This window comes from Equus quagga, chromosome 3 (genome assembly GCF_021613505.1).
Source record: "Equus quagga isolate Etosha38 chromosome 3, UCLA_HA_Equagga_1.0, whole genome shotgun sequence".
NCBI classification, from domain to species: domain Eukaryota; kingdom Metazoa; phylum Chordata; class Mammalia; order Perissodactyla; family Equidae; genus Equus; species Equus quagga.
Window position 1 is genome coordinate 45,217,577 of NC_060269.1, and position 23,956 is coordinate 45,241,532.

Below are 23,956 nucleotides of genomic sequence, written 5' to 3' on the forward strand. Positions count from 1 at the left end.
CAAGGCTGTTTTCACACTTTGGCTTTTATTTCTTGATAAAAACTATAATTGAGCAGAGGTGATGCAGTATAATACATACCAAATGAGGAAGAAATATTGCAAATAAGAACTCTAAGGATTCTGGGGATGTATATGGGCATCCTAAGAAAATAGCACTTGCCAGTAGGAGGAAGAAAACCTTGTGTGGGAGAGGACAGAAATGGCAAGACCTAACTTGAGTGTGAAGGACAGAGGGCTGGTAGCATTTTCTATGCTCTGTGTGTGTGTGTGTGTGTGTGTGTGTGTAAGGCACTGGAGGATAGAGATTAGGGTTATTGAGAAATATTGGCTGACTAGATTTAAGGGAAGAAATGTTTCATAAATATTGAATAGCAGAAGAGTATTAATTGATGAAGGATATATCAGTTTATATTTTGACCATGTGGAATTTTGTTTTTCATGTTGCTGGAAAAACAAAGCCAGGAAAATTACCAGCAGCCACAGGTCTGTAGAACTTTATTAATTTCATGGTCAGGATTTGTGCTGTGCATTTGCCCTTATTCCACAGGGCTCCTGGGTCTTAAAGTGATTTGTAGTTTAAAAAGTATAGAGTGAAATTATCAGCTAATTGAGAATCACAGTCGGCTTGTGGACCTTGTATCCCAAGAAAAAGCAGATAATTAAATGGAGATGGTGGGTGGAAGTCATTAATAAAGAATGTGGAAGCCAGTTGGTTTCTGTCTGCATATAGTGAGAAGAGGTTGGTGTGAGCTGTAACCAGAGAGAAGCCTGGTTAAATAAAGCTGATAGATTTATGTTTCTCTTTCCTCTGCAAACACGTATAAGTAGGTGTGCATATGTACGTTAGTGTGTGCGTATATGTATGTGTGTGTATTTGGAGTTAAAAAAAATAAAAGATTGAGAAGAGAGTCTTAAGGATGATTCCCATGTTTTTGCTTGGGTGGAAAGCATAGCAGCAGAGAATTTGGCTGGTGGGCTGGGTCACAAGAGAGTTTTGTTTTGGTCAAGCTATGCTGGGGTGCCTGTGGCATACCAGCTTGGTTGATATTCGTATCTATCCCGTTCTTCAGTGTGTCACCAACTGAATAGGTGCTTTGAATCCTGTAACCAAACACATCCATTCACATATCATAATATGCTCATAATTTTCAAATATTATAATATGTGACTGAATGTATTTGGATATAGGATTCTAGAACTGAAGTAGTGGTCTGGGCCTAGAGATAAAGATGTGGGGGTTATTCCTATGTAAAGAATAATCAAAAGCAATGGTTGAGAATGCCAGCAATGATAGGAGGCCTTTTGAGGAACAACCCTGTTCAAGGGGAGATCTGGGAAAGAAGAGATTCACAAAGGAGAGTAATTAAGAGCATCAGATACCATGAGAGACATTTAAGAAAGCAAACTGGAAAGTGTTCATTGAATTTGACAGGAAGGTAAAGGTCATTACTACAGCAGTTGAATGCATGAGGCTGCAGTAGGTTAACAAGCAAATGAGGTGGGGAAAGTAGAGGCAATGCGGTCCACTCTTTTAGATGACAGAAGGGACAGGGAAGACTGGTCAGAAGCTGGAAGGGTCAAATATTTTTGTAATTTTTTTCTAAAACTTTAGAGGTATCAGACCACCTGTTTTTTGGACACTCAGAACCCTGCCTGTACCAATTGGCATTTTTGTTCAACGCTGTTAATTATTTGGTTGAATAATACTGAACCATATTTCTTTTCAGGATGTATTCTTAATATACCAAGAGAAGAGTTACCCTTTTTCTTTCATAACTTAATCTTTCTATTTAGAGTTTATAAGTGGAAATAATGAAAATCTTTGTTTCTCATAATAAGATTGAAAACTCTGCTAAAACACTTGGATCCTGTATGAAGATATTGTGTATAAAGAAGAAATCATGAACATCAGTAATAATTTGGGGAAAAAAATAGGCAACCACCATTTTAGATTGTTTATAAAATGATTAATTGCTGCTTTGAAAAAGAGTTTTAATTACCCACTAAACCAAAGAGGGATCCAGAGATTAATAAACACTATTCTCTGTTGCATTGCATGTCATGTTGTGCCACATACTAACTTTGATTTTGGTTTCCTTCATGTATGGTAGTACACAAGACCAGCTTCTGATGTCAACATGCTGGGGGAAATGATGTTTGGCTCAGTTGCAATGAGTTACAAAGGATCCACCTTAAAGATACACTACATACGGTGAGTTGGGGCTTCCTTTTTTACTAGTTGTGAGAAGTGGAATGCTGATAGTGACTCCTTAATTCAAAATTGCATTTCTCCATCTTTTTTTTATTTCCAGGTCTCCTCCACAATTGATGATTAGTAAAGTCTTCTCTGCTAGAATGGGCAGCTTCTGTGGGAGTACAAATAAGTAAGCGTGGGATTTTGCAACCCCTTGTTTTTTAAAGTGGCTATTTCTGGATAGAGTAATTCTTTGAGGACCATAAGGCTTTTTGAAATGAGAAGCAGGATGAGTCCACACTAACAAAAGGATTTTAAAAGTGGCCATTGTCTACACATACTATGAAAAGGCCTTGACTTTATCAGGTGGCCTTAAAGACAAATGACTATATGTATTTTAGGTGTCCATCTGTTACCCACAGTGTTCCTACTGTCACTTGCCAAGCTTTCATTCCCTGGAAAATGAAAAGTGAAGGGGAAAAAAGGGGGCTACATTACTGAATTTCTCGTATTTCCCAATATTATTTTATCTTTTTTTAAAAAAAACTTGTCTGTTAGTTTATTTATTTATTTATTTCTAAAGGAATGAAGTACATAGCAAGTTTTTCCAGGCTGAGAAGCATCTGTGTGGCAGGATGGGTTTTCTGTGCTTGCCATCTATTCTGAGCCATCAGTGTAGACTCTGTGATTGATTGGCACTTGGGCCATGCAATATTTTGATTTTCACTCCTTGAGTTTTTTCTCCTTCTAATTTTATACTTCTGTGTAGACTGAGAATACTGAAGTGTCTAAAAACTCTCATTCTGGCACATTTGTTGGTATATTTTGAACTTTTCAAGCAAAAATATTTCATAGACTTTTTTTGAATAAAACAACAAAATGTGTTATACTTTGGTGATTTTGAAAGAAACGTTTGTTATAAATTAGAAGGGCATTCTTTGGGATCAAATGAAGGCTTTTTTTAAAAAAAATAATCCTAGGAAATTAAAAATATATTCCTCTGTGGATTTGGGTACCGTTAAGTCTGCTTACTTTTCAATGAAATGTTGAATTTGCTTCTGTGAGCATTTAACATTGGACTTTCATAACTTAATCCAGTATGGGAATTAATGTTTATTTCTTAAGATCTATTTTTCCAGACACTTGATGTTACCTGAACATTTATTACACTGACTCCCTGTGATGAAATATTGAGCTCAGGTTTAAGTAAAAATTATTTTGACCTCATTATACTGTATTGTCCTTGAAGTCTTGATATTTATTTTACTTGTTAATAAATACAATAAAGTGTTAAAATCTGCTTCCCTCACATTTGTGTTCATGAGTAATTATAATTTTTTAGAAGCTATGAAATCAAGCTCCTATAGGAGTCATAATTTCTTTTATATCCTTCTCCTCAAAAAAGTTGCTGAATTGCTCATAAATGTGAACTGAGTGAAAATTAATTCCATTTTGAGGGTTTATGTAAAACTACCCTTGAAATGAATAGCAGCATCTTGGGTGTCAGTCACTAAAGCAAAATTTAGAAATGAATAGCAATATCCTAGGTGTCAGTGTCCGAAGCAAAATTTGTAGAGTTTTGTGTCCCATTATATAATATGAAATTGTTGGGAATGTGTTGTTTCGTTTTATCAGTTGGACCATCTCCAAAAAGCTTTTCTTGTCTTTTTCCTTCAACAAATTCCCCGAAAGTTTAATTCTCTTTTATAGATGTGAGAGTTTATTCATTTATAAGGAAAAGTCTGAGCAACTGTTAAGTTGTCTGTATCTGAGAGTCTGTTAGAAAACAGCTTTATTCGTCTCTTGACGATTTTCTCCTCTCTCCCTCCCTCCCCCTCTCTGGATTTAGTCTTCAGGACAGCTTTGAATACATCAATCAAGACCCTAATTTGGGCAAACTGAACACAAATCAGAATAATTTGGGTCCTTGTCGTGCTGGAAGTAACCTAGGTAAAATCAGCCACATAAGTAGGCTGTTTCTTTCTGAATACCACTATTGTGGGTGTGTGTTTTGCTTTATTTGCGTTTGTTGTGTTGTGTTTTTTTTTTTTGCATTATCTTTAATCTGTGTTTATTTTTGTGTGTGTACTTTGTTTGCCCTCTTCTGTGTGTTTCTGTCTCTAGGTCTGCTGCAAGCATGCAGCAGCAAACTGCTGCAGGGGGTGGCTGAAGGAGGACCTCTCCGGCTCACCCGGAGTGCTTCTTTCTTTGCAGGTTTGTGTGGAATGCTGAGTACAGTGTGAACCACACACATATTAATAAATCCTGTGCAAGTTCTTAGAAAAAAATCCTATTTGGCACCTCTCTAGAAATCCAAGGGGCTCTTGAGATATTAGTTTCAAATGCAGCCAAGTTCATGGTGTTTTGAAAATTCCACCAATGAACCTCTATTGTAAATGTCTTTGCTAATACCTCAGTGTAAGCTGATTTTGATCTGAAATGAGCCCTTAGTGTTTCTAAGAGGATTATATTTTCTGATTTTCCTGGGCCTCTTCTGCTGCAATGAACTGTTTCCCTTTGCCATGATATCTTTTCTCCATTTGTTCACCTGCATCCTTACCTGCACAGGTTTTCTTCAAAAGTCACTCTAATAAGAGCATGGAAGACCTCTCTCCTTTCTCTCTCCCTCTCTTTCTCTCTCTCTCTCATTTAAGTAGTTTAAATACAGTTTCTAGGTTCTTTACAGGTGTAATCATCTGGGTCTCTCTGGGTAGGTAAATTCTGAGACTTAACTGGCCTTGCTAGCTAAGGCTGTTGAATGTCTATTGTAGTCTAGCATGATTAACAAGTGTGGGGAACCTTCATTACTAACATTAGAGGTTGTGATTATGGCAAATGGTATTATTCTTCATTCTGTTCTACTTTGTAGCCTGAAATATGCTAAGCACCATAGTTAACTGACACCCTAATGAAACTGACACCCTCCCACCTACTGAGAGTGAAGATAACATGTTTATATACTCTCTTTAAAATTGTGAATATAAACATGTTTCAAAAAATAGCTGGCAAGTGTAATAATCAGGCAGGGCACCTGGCTTCTTGAACATCGTAAAGCTTACTATAGCAACATGTCATCTACCATCTAGTGCAATAAGTATGAAATGTAGATCAATCTGAAGCATTCCTCGAAGTCTGTAATACTTTAAAGTATTTTTTAAAATTCATGCCAGGACATGAGTTTCTCTAAGGAACTCTATAATAATAGTGTGTATGGGTGTATATGGAACAGAAGTGGAGGAAGAAATATTTGAAAATGAATATAAGTGTTTTCTCTCTGCCAAGAGAGTGGGTTTTATAAACAGAGAAACATTTTTTAAATTTATGAAATAGTTTTCAAGTATTTCTCTTCCCTAAGTCGCCTGTAGTTAGTACTGAAACTGATTATAAAGCATTTTGAAGATACAGTGCTATTTAAATTCTACTACTAATGAAGAAAATGGCTAAAAGTATCTGCCTGTGTTTCTTCATTGTATCAACTGCATGAATAGTTTATTATTCAGTTCTTTTTAAAGATGAGCGCCACTCAAAACAGTTTGTGTGCTATAGTAGGATAGTTAAAGGCAGAGGGTTACTTGATTCTGTTTTCTTCTTACTCTCACCATCGTCTGTTTATATATTTAGTTTTGCTTTGTGGTTAATCTCCATATAAACTTATGCCAATCATCAATAGCAGTAGCCTACTTTGAAATGTAAAAATTACTGCAGTCCTTTTTAAACAACTCCTTCTTTGGAGAGCCCAATAACATGATTTCCTTTTGCCGTTCTCTTAGCACATAGCACTCCAGTTGACATGCCAAGCAGAGGACAGAATGAAGACAGGGACAGTGGCATTGCTCGATCAGGTACTTGTACTTCCTTTTCTTGGTTGAGCTAATAGAGTGAACTATCCGTAATGGTGATGTAGTTGGGGAAATAGAAGACAGGCCTCATTTTCTTTCTTGTTTTGTTTTCTTCTTCTCCATATTCTAAGATAGTCTCACATGTCTGAATATCTAGAACTTTGATGTACAGCATCAAGGAGTGATTGTGCAACATGGACCAGTTTTTCCTAATACCCAAACTCATATGAAACTGATGTTCTTTGAGAAGCTTTTGTTTTAGAGGGAGTCTTCCTTGAACCAATTGTATTGAGAATTTGCTTACTGAGTATAAAATCAGAGGAAGCAAAGCATATGTGGAAGTATCTCTGTCCATCGCTGTGGGAGGGACTGCCAACTACTTGGTCACCTTTTCTTCTGTCCTAGAGTCTTGCTGATCTAGATTTTATCTCAGGTACCCCTTCTCTCCTTACTTCAAGCCTTAAACTTTTCTAATACTGCTTTTAAGATCTCTATTTCTGCTTTTGTACACGATTCTGCTATAGATTTTTGATTTGTGGTTCAGATGTGAGGTAGATTCGGTGCTGTAAAAGAAGGGTAGTGAACTAACGATCTGCAATTTGAAGACTTGGAGGTGTGCAGGGCTTTACCTGATGAACACATAACATACATGCAGCCTCCACCTTCCATTAGAGACTAGGAGCATCCTGCTGGTTTCAGCAGTGATACATGGCACCTTCACCAAACGGGCCAGCTGGTCAGTCCTCAGATGTGCTAGGACTGGATCCAGGCCTCAGGTGCTTTTCCTCCTGGCCGTTTGCTCATTTCTGTTGCTAGCTCCTGCCCTTAGACACAGCTCAAAGGAGTCTGTGTGTTCCTTCTGTGTAGCACCAGAGTCCTTCATCCCACTGGGTTCAACTTTGCTCCTGAGTTATTAAATGAAATGTAATTTGTTACTGAATCCGCATATTTGGTTTATATATGTCACATAATGTAAAGTACGCATCATTTTATTTATGGTTAAATAAAAATACTTGATTCGATTTGGTCTTCAGAACCTTTTCTGTAAAGCTGGACAGCGAACCCTTAGTCAGAAATGTAACTCCTCTTGATTAGACCTGTATCATTTCCATTTATAGCAATTTTTGTACAAATGTAAAATCTGAGAAGATAAAGAGCAACTTATGAAGTGCTAAGAGAACTGTTTTTATTTTTGTTTGTGTTTGTGGAACTCAGGATAATTGCCCCATTCCATATGGGGCACTATCAGTGTTCTCTACCGTAAGAGTATCTGAACTCTTTTTTTTCTTTTTTCCTCCCCAAAGCCCCAGTGCACGTTTGTATATCCTAGTTGTAAGTCCTTCTGGTTCATCTATGTGAGCCACTGCCACAGCATGGCAACCGACAGATGGGTGGTGTGGTTCCATGACCGGGAACCAAACCCAGGCTGCCGAAGCGGTGAGAGCACCAAACTTCAACCACTAGGCCATTAGGGCTGGCTCTGAACTCTTTGAATTACATCAGTATATCAGTTACTCAAAGGCTATGAGTGTACATTGAAGATCTTTTATCTCAGAGCTCAGCTCCATGCCCTTTAGGGCCTAGCCATTTGGGACAGGACTGGCACTGGGGCTGGCTTTATTATAGTTGAATTTCCAGGCAAGAAAATGTGGGTACTACCGTGGAACAAGATCACTCTCAATCAAAATTGCTGTCTAGTGGCTGACAAAATTTAATAGGTTTAGCTTTGTGTGATGATAGCTCTTTACCTCTCTGTGAAAGAAAGAGAGATGAGTACCGTTCGACTGGGGCCCATTCTGAACACTGATATTGCAGTTCCTGCAGTAACTTTCTTTTGTTTGTTTGTTTATGTCCCTTCTTGTTCCAGAAAAGATTTAAAGAGATGTTAAGGAAACTAATACCAACAGAAACATTAGCAGAAGTTTGGGTTTTCCTGGGTAACTTGTCAGTTTATAATGTGATTGATGTGGGGCTGGCCCAGTATAGTGCAGCAGTTAAGTTCGTGCACTCTGCTTTCGGCAGCCTTGAGTTCACCGGTTGGACCCCAGGCACGGACCTATGCACTGTTTATCAAGCCATGCTGTGGCAGGTGTCCCACATATAAAGTAGAGGAAGATGGGCACGGATGTTAGCTCAGGGCCAATCTTCCTCACCAAAAAGAGGAGGATTGGCAGCAGATGTTAGCTCAAGGCTAATCTTCCTCAAAATAAAAAAAAAAGCAAAACACAAACAAACAAGCAAAAGTGTAATTGATGTAAATGGTTCACGTTGTACCTGTCAAAATCTCACTTGTTTGGTACTATTCAGATTCTAAATTGTTCCTAAAACTAGTTTTCCTCGCCCTTTGAGAAGCAGGAAAGTTGAGGGGCCAAGTTTGAATTAAGGTGAAAAGTCTACAGCAGCCAGATCTGAATGTTTTCTCATGAGAGGACCTTGAGACTGACCAGATTAGGGGCGCTATTGATACAAATGTGAATTATGAGCATTAGAGAGGACTGACTTTCTTTAGTGGTTTGGCTTCTATTGCAGGCCATCTTTACCTACAGCCTCACAGTTCTCCTTAGGAGAAAGGGGGCAGAGACGGAGTGTGCCTGCTAGATGTGTTCGCCTTCACATACCATCTGCTCATATCTGGAGGCTGTTCTAAAATCGCTGCGTCCATGTAAAGGCTGGTGGGAGCTCTACACCTCTGGTGGAGTTAGCACTCTGTTAAAGTCCTCTTTATGCTCTTACTGTAGCTTGTTCTCCAAGAGCTCTTTTCCTATACCCACCTTACATTGTGAAGGGACCAAGGTCCTAATTCTGAAACAGAATAGAGACTCCAGATGTTTGCATTGAATTAGCAGTAGAAGCTGTAGAGACGTTAGAGACACATTTATTCCTTTTTTCTATAGTTTTTAACTTTCTGTTTGAAGAGTTGAGAGACGGGAAGTGTTTTCTGAATGAATTTTATTTTTTAGAGCAGTTTTAGATTTACAGAAAAATTGAGAGGATAATACAGAAAGTTCCCATATAACCTGCACCCAGTTTGCCCTATTATTAACATCTTACATTAATATTGGCATTTGTTATAATTAATGAACCAATATTGATACATTATTATTAGCTAAAGTCCATAGGCAGCTTATTTCTTTAGTTTTTACCTAAGGTCCTTTTTCTGTTCCAGGACCTTGTTACATTTAGTTGTCATGTCTCTTTGAGCTCCTCTTGGCTGTGGCGTTTTCTCAGACTTTCTTTGTTTTTGATAGCCTTGACAGTTTTGAGAGGCAGTGGTCAAGTATTTTGTAGAATCCTCACCATTAGAATTTGTTTGATGTTTTTCACATGTTTAGATGGGCTTTTGGAAGAAAGATCACAGAGGTTAAGTGCCATTTTCATCACATATCATATCAAGGGTACATACTATCAGCATAATTTATGACCATTGACGTTGGCCTTAATTACCCAGCTGACATAGTGTGTGTCAGGTTTCTCCACTGTAAAGCTGCTCTTTAGTTCCCCCTCACTTAGGGGGAAACTTAGGAAGGAAGTCAGTATGCATAGCCCATGCCGAGGGAATGGAGAGTTATGCTCCTCCTCCTTGAGGGCAGAGTATCTACATAAGCTGTTTGGAATTCTCCTGCATGAGAGATTTGTCTCTTGTCCCTCATTCATTCATTCATTCATTCAGTCATTTATATCAATAAGGACTCATAGATATTTATTTTATACTTTGGGTTATAACCTAATACTACTTTAGGGGCCAGCCCGGTGGCGCAGCAGTTAAGTTCACACGTTCGGCTTCTTGGCGGCCCAGGGTTCATCAATTCAGATCCCGGGTGTGGACATGGCACCGCTTGGTAAAAGCCATGCTGTGGTAGGCGTCCCACATGTAAAGTAGAGGAAGATGGGCATGGATGTTAGCTCAGGGCCAGTCTTCCTCCGCAAAAAGAGGAGGATTGGCAGTAATTAGCTCAGGGCTAATCTTCCTAAAAAAAAAAAAAAGAAAACCTAATAGTACTTTATTTTATTATTCAGATTGTTCCAACTTTGGCCATGGAAACCATGGAGCTCTTTCAGTTGACTCCTGCATGTCTTTAACATACCTCTTTCTGTGTGTGTGTGTGTGTGTGTGTGTGTGCGTGTTTTGAGCATTTCCTTACTTTCTGGCACTACAAGATGTTCCAGACTTGTCTTGTGTATTTCCTACCCCATTCCTAGAATCAGCCTTTTCTCCACGGAGCCTTGTCCTTTTATTAGAGAATGGTATTAGATTCCAAGATCTGGATGATAGATGTGCTTGTTGCTACTGGAGTGTCATTTCTTATAGACTCTCTCAGCTGACAGGCAAAAAATATGGGTTTATGCTGACTGTGTATATACATATATCTATAAATATTGCTGTATGTAACATCTGTGTCTATAATAAGTTAAACATGAGTTTGTACTGATATCTCTATTATCCATTACCCATTAACCACATGGAACATTCTACCTTCCTACTCTTGCTTATCTGTAAATTCCCACTCCAACGGTGAGAAACCTGGCTCCCACTGTCTGCCATCCATTTAATTAATTGTGTTTTTCATTTCAGTATACATATATAGCAGTGTCAGAATTGTTAACCTGTACCTCTGTAGGAAACAACTTTATTAAGCGGAGTGCAGAGCTTATGTGTGTAGTTCCTCTTACCTTTAGTCTTACAGACATCCACTCATTTCCAACGTTACTTAGGTCAGCACCTTTCAAGATTGGGCAATTTTTGTAGCTGTATATACCAGGCTAGCAGAATCTCTCAAATCATAGCTGAGACCAGTTCATCTTGCAACTGGCTTCATGAATGCTACCCAAAATTCTGATTATCTCAAGTCAGGTCTGAACAATAATTTAAATTTCTTTTTTTTTTTTTCCAGTAGTCCAGTGAAGAAGTAACTTTAGAAAAGCTTTTATTTTGTTGTTTTTTAAATCATTATTTATAGAGAGAAACTTGTTCCAGGACAAAAAGGAATTTTGGAGGAGACTTTACAGTTCTCCAACAAAAAGAAAGCTGAGGCTCTTTGTCCTCTCGCATCAACCCCTTCCTTATACGTCCCCTTCCTCAGGCAACCTTCAAAGGAAGGAATGGATGTAGGAGCTTGCTTCTTGTTCAGCAGCAGATTTGCTCTCTGCATAGTATGCTCAAGGAATTCAAAGAGCCATATGGTTTTGAATTCCCAAAGGAAACTCTGTTGTTAGAGAGCTAAATTATTTTGGGGATTTATGCAGTAGAGCAATTTGATACAGTGTTTTTGAAGAAATGTAAAATGTAGCAGCTGTCCTCAGGAAGAGTCATGTGTAAACCAAGAGTTAAAATACAGTGTGGTAAGTACTACCTCATAACATACTGTCAGAACAAAGAGGAAGAGTGAGAACCTTCGCCTGGGAAGTTAGGAGGATGGCCTCATAGAAGAAATTATGTTTGAGTGACACCTTGAAGGTGGAAGAGAACTGCATCAGAGTTTAGGAAAAGAGTATTTCTGAAAATAGTTTGTGCAAGGGTGTAGATCCTTGGGCTTACACAGCTAGAATCTTTGAACAGTGGCGGGAGTGGAACAGAGGGTTGGGAAGGTCAGATGGTAAGGCTAGTTATGAAAGGCTGATTTTGAATGGCGCCGGTGCCATGCTACGGAGTTTGGATTTAATCTTGTTAGTGGGGGCAGCTAAAGGATGTAAATTGACTGGCTTTATATTTTAGATCTGTGTGGTGCTTCACAAACTCTGCTCTAGAGAAAACTAAGCTAATATATTCATTGCTAAAATAGATTAATCATGACGCTTTCTAATTTAGCAGTGGGTAATGGGGCAGGGAGAGGCAATAGATTTTTTTCCATTAACTTTTTTTCAATATAATTTCCTCAGACTTTTCAGGCTTCTTGCCACTGTGTGTGTGTGTTTGTGCGCGCGCGCACTCGTGTGTAAAGCTGATATAATAAAATAATTCTGATTTAGGATAAAATTTTGAAAAACAGTTCATTGGATCTTTTCCTCTTTCTCTTTTTGGAATAGTATCTTTGAAAAGTATGCAACTTTTTTTCTGGGTTATCAAGTAGCTTTTTGTAATAACAGAGAAAATAAAATCTTAATTCTAATCTATGCCTGAACACATTTTACTCCTCTTAATAAGTACTCCAATGCCTCTTGATGTACTTTTAACACACATGGAGAGAGAATAAGAAATAGAGCAAAGCCAAGAGTGTCCAACTTATTTACTGCCTTAACTAGTTAGAAAGACTATCTTTTCATCTATCTTTTTTTTAAAAGAAGTTTCTTCAGTAAGTGAAGAAATAATAAGCTCACAATGTGTTTTACGTTATAATTTAGCAGTTTACGCAAAGATCTTTGCCTTATTCCCTAAATGTTTGGACTGTATTAAGGAAGTCAAGTGAGAAATACATTTTATTTAAAATTGAACATTTGTATTCATGGACTTTTACTTATAACAAGTTTGAGAACCATTTTTCTAGCGTCATTGTGGAAGCTGAGAACTGGAAGTAGGAGACAAGATGAGATATTGTTGCTTAGCAAAAATTGGAAGCAAGGTCTCGTTAAATTATATACTTCCCAGGAAAAGAATACCGTGTGGCAGTGCAGAGGCCTGAGGCAGCTCAGCATGCCTTGAAATAGAAAAGCTCTCTTAGATATATTTTTAAGTGAAAAAAGAAAGGTGTATCAACAGTGTGTTACAGTAAACTATCGTTTCTGTTTCAAAAAAAGGCATATACAAGATCTCTCTCTATGTATAAAGATAGATAAGTATATTTGTAGAATGTCTCTGGAAGGGATACAACCTGGGGTAGGTATGGAGGGGATATACATTCTCATTGTATTCTCTTTTGGATATTTTGAAAGTGTCCTCTGTGAATACAGGAATCAAAAACCTAAGTGATTTTTTAAGAGGTTCTTTTAGTGGTTGCCATTAGAAATTTTCAAGTAAGGTTTTGGGAGAGAAAAGGGATGAGTTTCAGCCTTACTATCAGGTAGTATTGGCAGGGCTCAGTGACTAATGGGACATGGGATCTGGGGGAGGAGGGAGAAAGCACTGATGACTCTAGTTTCTAACTTAGGAAAACAAGCGGAAGATGATGGCATTAACCAGTACAGGGAAAGCAGGAGGCCTGTCTGGGGAGACAAATATTGAGATAAGTTTTTAGTTGGAAGCATCTATAAGTTCTCCAGCTGTGAATAGTCATTGTAATTTAGAAATGGGAAACTGGCTCTGAAGAGATGGATTGGAGCAGAAGCTAAAATTTGTAAGTCTAGGGTGCATGAGTAGAGTAAGGTTCAGAGGGCCAGGATTGAGACCAGAGTCATTGACCTTGTTATCTATCACCTTAATTCAGGTTTAGATTCTCTTCCTCATCAAAATGTTCAAATCATTGATGAGAAAAATAATTTCCCCATTCTCTGTGCAGCTGCATTTCCTCTGTTCTTAAGAAGATCAGTATGAGGAAAAACTTCTAATATGAACCTTCAAACATTTTTATTTAAGTGTTTTAAAATAAACCTTAAGGGTAAGAATACACATCATCATAGTATTCAAATAGGACGTGTTTTGGCCACTATGCAGCTAGTGGATGGACCCCACTAAAATTTGGTTTAGATGTCAAGACTGGGAACACCACACACACACCAAGAGGATATGAAAAGATTTATTATTCACATAATGAGGCTTTCTGGTGAGAGTAGAGTGGGCTTCCCAAGCTGGTCAGAAAATGAGAGAAAGGGAAAGGCGACTACCTTGGGGTTTTTATGGTGGTTAGGAGGTATGGCCAGGGTGAGAGTTCTTGCATGTGGTTTGAACTTCCCACTGGCTCCAAAGGAGGGAGCACTGGACTTTCTCATCAGTTTGCCCAGATGTGGACAGAAAGGGAAGGAGGTGGAGGTGAAGCTTAAAAGCTGTCAGCAGTCAAACATCAAAAAAATGGAGTCAGACTCTTCATTACAACATGGATCACCATTGAATAATGCAAAATGACATGTCATTTGTACCTGAAACCTTCATTGAGTTAACTGATACAGTGCTTTGTGGTGAGGTGCAAGAGTCAAGTAAGGTACTGTTTTGTTTGTCGTCTATGCAGGGAAAAGGCCGTGGCACCCTGTTGACCTTAAATGTATCCATATAGGCAAAGGCTTGAACTGCAGCTTATCTGAGTCTTGGCAGCACAACTTGTGCTCCGCAGGGAACAGGAGAGAATGGGAGGTCTCTGAGGAGCTGCTAGGAGGTCGTCTCCCACTCACTTCTCTATCTCCCCTGGGAAGTTGTCATGAGACAGTTTCTCATCACCTCCTCTGATGAGATAATAGAGCTTTCTGCCATACCCCCGTCAGACCAGAGCTGCAGAATATAACACTGCTAGCTGTAGTCTAGAACTGACTCCCAGCAACAGGGTCTCCCACAACTTGTATTGCAGGCATCTGACCTCTTTTGTGTCAGTGCTGTCCTTCCTGGTGTGTGGGACAAGAATCATGGGGAGCTGGCATCTTTCACTTATTCTTCTTTTCACTGTCTATGTAAGTAATAAACTGTCCAAATCTAAAAGTGTCCTGTTGTATCTTTATTATCAAATCTTTACCTTAGGCTTTGCCTTGTCTTATATATGTGAACTTGGCAATCTGTACTGCAGCTTGGGCAGAACTCAATTTCTACATTTCTTTGTACTTTTCATATTTCAAGTCAGACCTTTGCTCTTCTCCTAGACTGGATATTTATCTTCTTCAGTTTCACAAATTTGTTGACTCTTTTACTTAAGCTTTTTCCTTTCTATACTTGCATTCTTATACGCTGTTTAAGGAAAATTATAAGCAAAATCTAATACGTAAAGCAACCAGAACTATAAGGGATCTAGGAATAATTCCAAGAAAAAATGTGATACTATTATGGAGATATTTAAAATTTTATTAAAAGAAGACCTAAATAGGGGCTGGCCCCGTGGCCGAGTGGTTAAGTTCACGTGCTCCGCTGCAAGCGGCCCAGTGTTTCGTTGGTTCGAATCCTAGGCGCGGACATGGCACTGCTCATCAAGCCACGCTGAGGCAGCGTCCCACATGCCACAACTAGAGGGACCCACAACGAAGAATATACAACTATGTACTGGGGGGCTTTGGGGAGAAAAATGAAAAATAAAATCTTTAAAAAAAAAATTTAAAAAAAATAAAAAAAAGAAGACCTAAATAAATGGGGAGAGATATCAAGTTCCACAAATCTATAAATTCAGTGTAATTTCAATTAAAATTCCTGTGAAGCCAGACAAAATAACTCTTATTTATATGGAAGATCAAAGGACCAAGAGAGTTTTTTTGCTTTCCAAAAGTCTTTGTAGACACTTCATTCTTAGAGTGCAGACTACAGATAAAAAGACATACACACTGGTTAAATAACAGCGTGTAAACGTAGAGAGTGAGTTGATCACCACGTCTGGGCTAGAATTTGTTGTAGATAAGGAATTAAAATTTAAGAATATTATTCAGTGTTAAAAAGAATGAGTTGTTAAGCCATGAAAAGACATGGAGGAAACTTAAATGGATATTACTAAGTGAAAGAAGCCAATCTGAAAAGGCTACATACTGTATGATTCCAACTGTATGACGTTCCAGAAAAGGCAAAACTATGGAGATAGTAAAAAGATCAGTGGCTGCCAGGGGTCGGCTGAGGGGTGGGCGAGGAGGGATGAATAGGTGGCGTACAGAGGATTTTTAGGGCAGTGAAACCATTCTGTATGACAATATAGTGGTGAGTCCAAATCCATAGAATGTACACCACCAAGAGTGAGCCCTAATGTAAAGTATGGACTCTGGGCAATTATGACTTGTCACTGTAGCTTCATCACTTGTAACAAATGTAGCACTTGAGTGGCGCTGTTGATAATGGGGGAGGCCATGCATGTGTAGGGGCACAGGGCATATGAGAAATCTCTGTACCTTCCATTCAGCTTTGCTGTGAACCTAGAACTGCTCTAAAAAATAAAATCTATTTTAAAAAACTAAGGTGTTTTGAAATCATGGTGGCAAGAACATTTTCTTTGTCTTTTCATTCAGGGGACTTTATAGGAAGTTTATTAAAACTTAAAGTACCTGTGGTGCTTTTGAAGACCCTTTATAGTCTGAAAGTCATTTTGTGGTTTAGGTACTAAAATGCATTAACTAAAATTTGATTTGCCTATTAACATTTCATTTGTAAAAAATGATACTTTCCTATCAGACAATAATTACAGCTCTATTAATTGACCCTTTAAATGCTTCTCTTCTGCTGTGATTAGAGGTACAACTGGTAATCTTTAAGGAACCTTATATTTTTCAAGTGTTTAGGCAAACACTGTAAGAGAAGTACTGTCAGTGTTAGAGTAAACAAAGATCATTGTTGTGTTTTGGATGTAGTACCCTCTGTGTCGAACAGATATAAAAAGTGTTCTGGTTCAGAGCCAGACTACCACCCCACCACAAAAAAATTATTTTTTTAGGGCTGGCCAGGTGGCACAACGGTTAAGTTCACATGTTCCGCTTCTTGGTGGCCTGGGGTTTGCCGGTTTGGATCCCGGGTGTGGACATGGCACCGCTTGGCAAAAGCCATCCTGTGGTAGGTGTCCCACATATAAAGTAGAGGAAGATGGGCACGGATGTTAGCTCAGGGTCAGTCTTCCTCAGCAAAAAAGAAAGAGGAAGATTGGAAGTAGTTAGCTCAAGGCTAATCTTCCTCAAAAAGAAAAAAAATTATATTTTTAATGAAGGTGGGGGGAGAAAAGAGAAAATCCAAATGCTGTGTATATAGCATTGACCACAGGAAACTTTTAACACGTTCAGGCTTTGAATTCTCTCTAGAAATTTGTTTCTCTAATGTTTTCTTTCTGTCGTAATTATTGATTGAGACAGACATCACTGTGCTCCATATAATCATTTGTTCATTCTTCATGCGGAAACATTTCTTGAGCATCTTCTGTGCCAGACGTTTTTGTGAGATATGGGGGCAGATCAGTGATCAAATAGACATGATCCCTCATCTAATAGAGTTTATATTTGGTAAAGGAGACACAGATAATAGACAATAAAATGTTGGCAAGCACTTATCACTGAGGAAAATAAAACATCTGGGGTGCTCACAGAAGGCCTCTCCCAGAGGGTGAAATTTCAGCTGACTTGAATGCCAGTTGTAACCAGCTTCGTGAAGATCAGAGCAAAGGGCACTTTAAGCACGGGGAATAGCTAGTGGGAAGACCTAGAGTGAGAACAGGCATTGGAGATTTGTATGTAAGGAATAGAAAGACCATTGTGTATAAGGAGTAGAGAGAAGGCTGAAATGTAGTGAGGGGAGAGTAGTACAAGAGCTTGGAGAGGAAATAAGTGGCCTGATCACAGTGATAACAGTTTTTATTTTGATGACAGAAGAGTAGGAATTCTCTGCATTGTCCTTCCCCCAAGTGTCTCCTTGCGAGTGAGATATGTTTGGCAGGGTCTTAACCTGCTGCCGTAGGCCAGAGTTTGCACTTGCCCTGCACATTTGATGTAGCCCTCTTCCTGCACACTGTCCCAAGGGGGCCTGCCACTTGTTTAGTCTTATGATCCCATTTTCGGCAGCATCAATTAGCGAACCTCAAAATTCTTCCCATTGAAGAAATTATAACTGCTTCTGAGCTCTTGACTTTTGCACTTCCTTTGCCAGTGTGAAGGTTGTTCCTTATGACTTACGACATTCTGTGGTTATCTTATAATTCCTGGGGGATTTTTCTTTGTTTCTTCTCCCCTAGAAAGTGAGCTCCATGAGAGCAGAAACCCACCTACTCTGTCACCTTGCCTACTCTGTCCCCAGCATCTTGAATTGTGCCTGATATATAATAGATGCTCGATGGATATTTGAACGAGGGGAGGGAATACATAGGAGGGATACCCATAGGTTTTTAAAATAATTATTGGTGTTAAAAAAAATTATTGGTGTTATCCAGTTCTTTTCATATGGAATATATGGGATGCCCTCCCTTTTAGCCTTTTCCATGGCTGGCTCTTGTTGGCATTTAAGTGTTAGTTGATATGTCCCATTTTCGTAAAGGTGTTTTCTGACTACTGATTAAAGAATTTACCTCTGCCACCCCTATAAACCTTTGCCCTAGTTGCTTAAAGAAAATCATACTAACTTATTTTTAGAGTAGTTATCACAGTCTGAAATCACCTTATTTATTCCATGAGTGTAAGCCTCTTAAGGGCAGAAAGTCTGTCTATAATCTTTTAATTTTCTGTCTCTGGTGCCTAGCATGGCACCCCAGCTCTTAGTAGATATTCAGTAAGTATTTGTTGAGTAAATGGATTTGGCTTAAGAGCTTCAGGGCATTATTTAGTCAAATCCAAATTCTGTAGTCAAATCATCAGTACAGTGTTTCTGGTAAACTCTTAAAGCAACAAACGTATTTTCAGGGGAAGTTAAACATTGGTCGTAAACTTGAATGGCATAGGCCAAGAAAAGCCAGCAGTCAACTCTTTTAAACCTGTAGACTTATTCTTTGTTCTCATTGCTAATTTCTGCAGGAATGAATGGGTGCTAGTTGAAGAGTCCTCCTCAGATGGGAGGGTGAGAATGAAAGCACAAGTTTAAATGGGGAGTTAGCCAAGTACAAAGTGTGGACAGTGACCTGATGGTGGGCTTTAGGCTGATTTTTATTTCCTTATCGATGCACAGAATTGCCAAAGTCTTTGCAATCTATGTGTATTCATATTTTTTCTAATTATAAAAGTATTCTAAAAAAATGATACTAAAGATATTAGGGAACATTAGACATAGAACTTTTAAAGCTGATACTGAGCCTGTGAATAATGTAAAAGTGTCACATTTTCTAACGGAGGCACCAGTTGGAGAGTTTTTTCCCCCAGCTCACATTGCTAACTGGGGGCACAGTTGGGGGCTGGAACCCACCTCACTTAACTCTCCTGCAGAACTTCTTCCGTCTCCTGTAGATGCCAGGCCCATAGCAAAGGTAGAGTGCGTCAGGTGAGCCCATGCAGCTCTGTTTTTGAACCATCTCCTCAGGTGATTGGGATGCACCCCAGAGCCCTAGCATTGCATCAGACTGCACTGCCTTTCAGACCCGGAGTCTGGCCAACAGTCAAAGGCACTAAATGTTGATAGAACAGGTAATCTGAATCCACCCTTTTCTCATGAAAATGCAGTCGGTTGCAAGCCACCCTTAGGCCAGTTCTTGCATTTGAGAGTTGTAACTGTACTGTTTCCTAGGCATGTGATTGACAATGGTATACCACAGTACTTGACATAAAAATCTGATTAAATAACATTAAAATTTTTTTGATGAGGAAGTGTCAGACAGCACTAGGCCAACCAACACGTTAGCTTAATATTTCATTTGTATGCCATAAAAGTTATTGTTCAGCATTTTATAATGAAAAGACATATTCTCTTCTGTTTTTTATTTGAATTTTTTGCCTCTCCTTTTCACGTCTCTGTTACACGTCCTGGTTTCTCTCATAGTTAACTAATTAGGATTAATAACCTTTTAGTACTTCAAAATGTTTTACTTAGCCCACCTTTTCCAAGAATTGTCAGAGAGAGTGAAGAGCTAACATTTATTTTATGGGGTGCTGGGCTAAGCATTTTACATATATTGATTTGTTTAGTTGTCACAGGAATGTTATGAAATAGGTCAGTGTTTTTCAAACCTTTCTTTCGTCTGCAACCCATGTTAATGCATTTTACATCATGATCCAATATCAGATATCTTTATTTGTAACAAAAGTTGCATCAATTAATATTAACACTGCAATATATTCTCTTTTCTTATTTTTTTTAATGTTGGTTTCAATCCACTAAACAATTCAAACAAGCCACCTGTAACACCCCATTTCCTTTTCCAGTGGACCCAGTGACATTTCAGTGTCCAATTCGTAGCAGGTTGCAGCTCTCATGAGAAATACTGAGGTGTGGCATTGTCTCCATTTTACAGATGAGAAGGCTGGCAGGTTAAGTAAGCTGCCTGAGTGTCACAGCCGGTGAGTGGCAGAGCTGGGATTCGAACCAGGAGCCTGGGCTCTTACCCAGTTTATTAAACCTGAATTATACAGCAATACAATTTCCAGATAAATTGGATCTCAAGGTCATCTCCATCTTGCCTCTGTGATAGGGAGAAAATGTTTATAATGCAAGTACTACGCCTCAACTGTGTCCTCCACCTGCCAAGGAGAAGTCGATTTGCTCAGCATAAGACAGGGAGAAAGACAGGAGACCCTGAAGATTTGGGAATAGGGAACAGGATCTTCTGGATCTTAGAAGGGACTTTCAGAACTTAGGGGTGTGGCAGAAATGTCTAACTGGGGTTTTTTATGAAGTAATTATGTATGACTTTGAAGAGAAACTCTCTTCTATCTCTCTTCAGAATTCTCTGTAAAATTACCCTCTCACTGATGTTTGAACTGTGGATTTGATTTTGGAGATTTAAGCCCAACCTCAAGGCTGAAACCAGGTTAGAACAGAGGCCACCTGCTAGGGCCAGCCACATCTGGGTAACACTTTAGTGAAGAAGTGCTGTACATTCAGTAAACATTTACTAATGGTCTGCTGTGTTCAGGGCACTGTTCTGGGTACAAGGGACACAGAGATGGTTAAGATCTACCCAGCAAGTTTTCTGTGAATATTGACTAGATTAAAAGAAAAGCATCTCATAGACCTCTGCTATGGAAAGAAGCTTGAGTCATTATGCATCTAAATTTTGTAGCCTGGGAAGTTAATTGATATTCTCGTAGATTTAAAGCTCCATGCAGGCAGATTTGTGTGTGTGTGTCTTATCCACCACTGTATCCCAGTTGCCCAGCACAATGCCCGGCACATTGTGGACACTCATCATTTGCTTATTGATTATTGACTAGTAGCCAAGGAAATTTGGTAGTATTTAAGTACTCAGGTCAGGAAGTCACCTTATTGCCATCTGCCTGTAGAAGTGTAAATAGTTAATATGGAGAAACTGCCTTATCAGGTGATATCCATGAGCATAGTATACTGTGTTTACTGAAATCAGTTTCCTTTGCTCTGATTTGCTTCTGAAAATCTTGACCAGCCACCTGTAACACCCCATTTCCTTTTCCACTGGACCGAGTGACATTTCATTGTCCACTTCTTTAGCCCTAGGGAAGTAAAAGGAAGAAAAGTCTGTCTCGTCCTTCCATTCTTCCAAACCGGTAGACATCCGCCAAGCAGCTGTGATTTGAAAGAATCCCTTTGCCTACCCTGGCGGGGACCAGTCCCTCCCTGCCTGTTGGAGGAGTCTGGGCTGGCATGTCAGCTCACACTCACCGAGGCCCCAAGTGCAGGCATGTAATATTGTGTAGCAGGAGGAAGTAGAGAGAGGCTGGGAGGCAATAAGTAATCCAAGCAGAAAATGTATTTAAGACTAGAGGTTACTCTTTCACAGCCAAGGAGTGGCAGGGGGATTGGGGCCAGGGAGATGAGTCATGTGTATTTGGAGATAGGAGGCAGGAGAGAGACTACTGTGTGAGGAACTACTTGTTTGCCTAATTTCACCTTAGAATGTAGAGTGAAGAAGTGGTCAAAAGGAGGAAATATGTGTAAGTAAACATTGTGTATGGCATTACTTACTGGGTAGCAATATAAACAATTATGTTATGTGGACCATTTTATCAGAAATTTGCAATCTACACTCTGCACGAGTAGTAATTATTTTGCATTTGTAATGTGAGGCCTGATAGTTAATGCACTTGCTGTGTCTGTAGTCCTTATTTCTTTTAATTTGTTTTCCTTTTTAAAGGATGTTTTCTTTGCTATACAGAAGTCTTAGTAAGAGAAAAGTTACAGTCTCCCCCTGCTGGATGTGACCAGTAGAACCTGAAAATTTAGGTTACTTGGCAGTGTATTTTTTTGTGTAGCTACACGAGGACTCATTTACCTGAACTTTCGACTTTCAAATTTTCTTCCTCACAGCCTCACTAAGCAGCCTTTTGATTACACCTTTCCCGTCTCCAAGTTCCTCTACGTCTTCTTCCAGCAGTTATCAGCGCCGCTGGCTTCGAAGTCAGACAACAAGCTTGGAAAATGGCATCATTCCAAGGAGGTAAGTTGCAAGTTTCCTCTTGCTGAGAAAGGTGCTAGTGTAGGCAGCTTGATGAGGCTGGCAGGGCACAGTACTCACCTGTCCTCAGTGGAAAAAGAGAGCTGAAACTTTTTGATTCGCTTCAGCTTAGTTTGAAAGTTTACAAGTGAGAAGTTTTATGGAAAGAATAAATAAAAACTAAAAAAAAAAAATCTCCAAGTTTGGAAGACACTGGGAAATATCTGGGTAGTTGTGCCATGTATGAGTTAGATTTGATGTTAATTTAAAATGAGTATGCTCTCTCTTTTAGTTGGCTTCCTTCCAGGTGTTGCTCTTGTAAGTTAGAAGGGTGGCCTCAATCTCTTCCTTGTCTTATGGTGAAACCAATGTGGTCTTTGAAAATATATGAACTCAATGACTGTGACATACTCTCTTTGTAAATCGTAAATTCTTAAGCTAAAGAGAGATAAATCTGATTATGAATAGAGATAGCATCGATGTATTTTCTGCCTTCATTTCAGTTGGTTTTTAGATCTAAAGTTTAGTTGTGTGCAAAATATACATTTTTGGCTTATTATGATGTTACAGCAGTAGATTCCAACCTCTTCTTCTTACAACCCCAAAACTTAAAAGGTAATTAAGATAGGTTGTACCTATAAAAATTCACATGTGAATTGGTTGATTTAGTAAATTGACTAATAATCACCATGTGTAGGGATCTGTGAAGATGCAAAGATGACTCGGCTACACACCTGCATTTAAGTAGTTTACGGACTAATGGAAAAGAGGATAGGCGTTTAAATAATCGTATAAAGATGTTAAATGATAAATGCTATAGAGAGGCATAAAGTGCTTTAAGACTCAGAGGAGGGAGAGAACACTTGCTGGTGGTCTTGGGGAGAATTGGGGAGCCCTTCATGAAGAGATGGTGCTGAAAGGACAAGCTGAGAAACGAGGGGTCAAGACGTGTGTATAGCACGTCAGGCTGCTTGCCTCTCTTCTGTTGCTCTCACCATCCTAGGGAGCTGGACAAAAAGAAGAAATTACAGCTGCTTCATCACTCACTGAGAAACCGCTTCTTGGTTGGTAGACTTCGAGCGGAATGGTTAAGAGCTTGGAATCTGGTATGGGGACAAGTCCCAGCTCTGCCGCTCACTAGATGAATGCGAAAACAAGTTAACCTGGATTCTAAGTGTTGCTTCCTCATCTGCGATACAATAATTGTACTGGAACCAGCCTCACAGCATTGTTGGGGGAGTTAAATGAGATACAGCAAGTCAAGTCAGGCCAGGACGAGATATGGTAACTAGAATATTGGCCAATATGACTTATTTACTTTTATTATTACCATTATTATCATTACCATTACTGCAACTGTCAGGAGAGGGCATCCCACCATCCTCAGTCTCATTATGACAGCTTCTGTGAAGAGATCAATGGGTCTTAGAAGGCTTCTTTCACATCTTCTCTTTACTAAAAATGCTTTTCCATCCCTTCAGGTTTAAATCCAAAGTTGAATAGCATTCCCCAACCAACTCCTCCTAATTCTTCAAAAACTTTAATTTGAATTGAAACTTGGTGACTAGGGAATCTCTAGTGGACTTACACCTAAACTAAGTGCCTTGGGCTCAAAAATGAAAATGCAGAGTCCCTTGTTCAAAAAGCAGGAGAAAGTGCTGTTAAAGGTACTAAAATGTAAAGCTTTTCCTTTGAAAATATTTTACTTATAAAATGTAATAGAAATAATAGTGACACATGAATAATAACATAAACTTAAATTGCAAAAAATGATATCTTGATGTCAGAATTTTATATAACAGTAATTTTAATGCAGTATCTTGAGTCATTGTAAGATTTTTCTGGCTCGTGTT

The 23,956-nt window shown here is 39.0% G+C and overlaps 1 protein-coding gene across 5 annotated transcripts in view; it reads left to right on the forward strand.

Moving 5' to 3' along the window:
- FNIP2 (folliculin interacting protein 2) overlaps positions 1–23,956 on the forward strand; it is a 135,844-nt gene that overhangs the window by 63,542 nt on the left and 48,346 nt on the right. For 3 of the 5 annotated variants that reach the window (XM_046656037.1, XM_046656034.1, XM_046656036.1), the window contains exons 4-9: positions 2,112–2,212; positions 2,313–2,384; positions 4,044–4,144; positions 4,319–4,408; positions 5,965–6,036; positions 21,977–22,106. In XM_046656037.1, coding sequence (XP_046511993.1) covers positions 2,112–2,212; positions 2,313–2,384; positions 4,044–4,144; positions 4,319–4,408; positions 5,965–6,036; positions 21,977–22,106 — 566 coding nt within the window. Of the gene's footprint in view, positions 1–2,111; positions 2,213–2,312; positions 2,385–4,043; positions 4,145–4,318; positions 4,409–5,964; positions 6,037–20,778; positions 21,604–21,976; positions 22,107–23,956 lie in introns of those variants that run through there. The other 2 variants (XM_046656035.1, XM_046656038.1) reach the window with 2 other exon arrangements.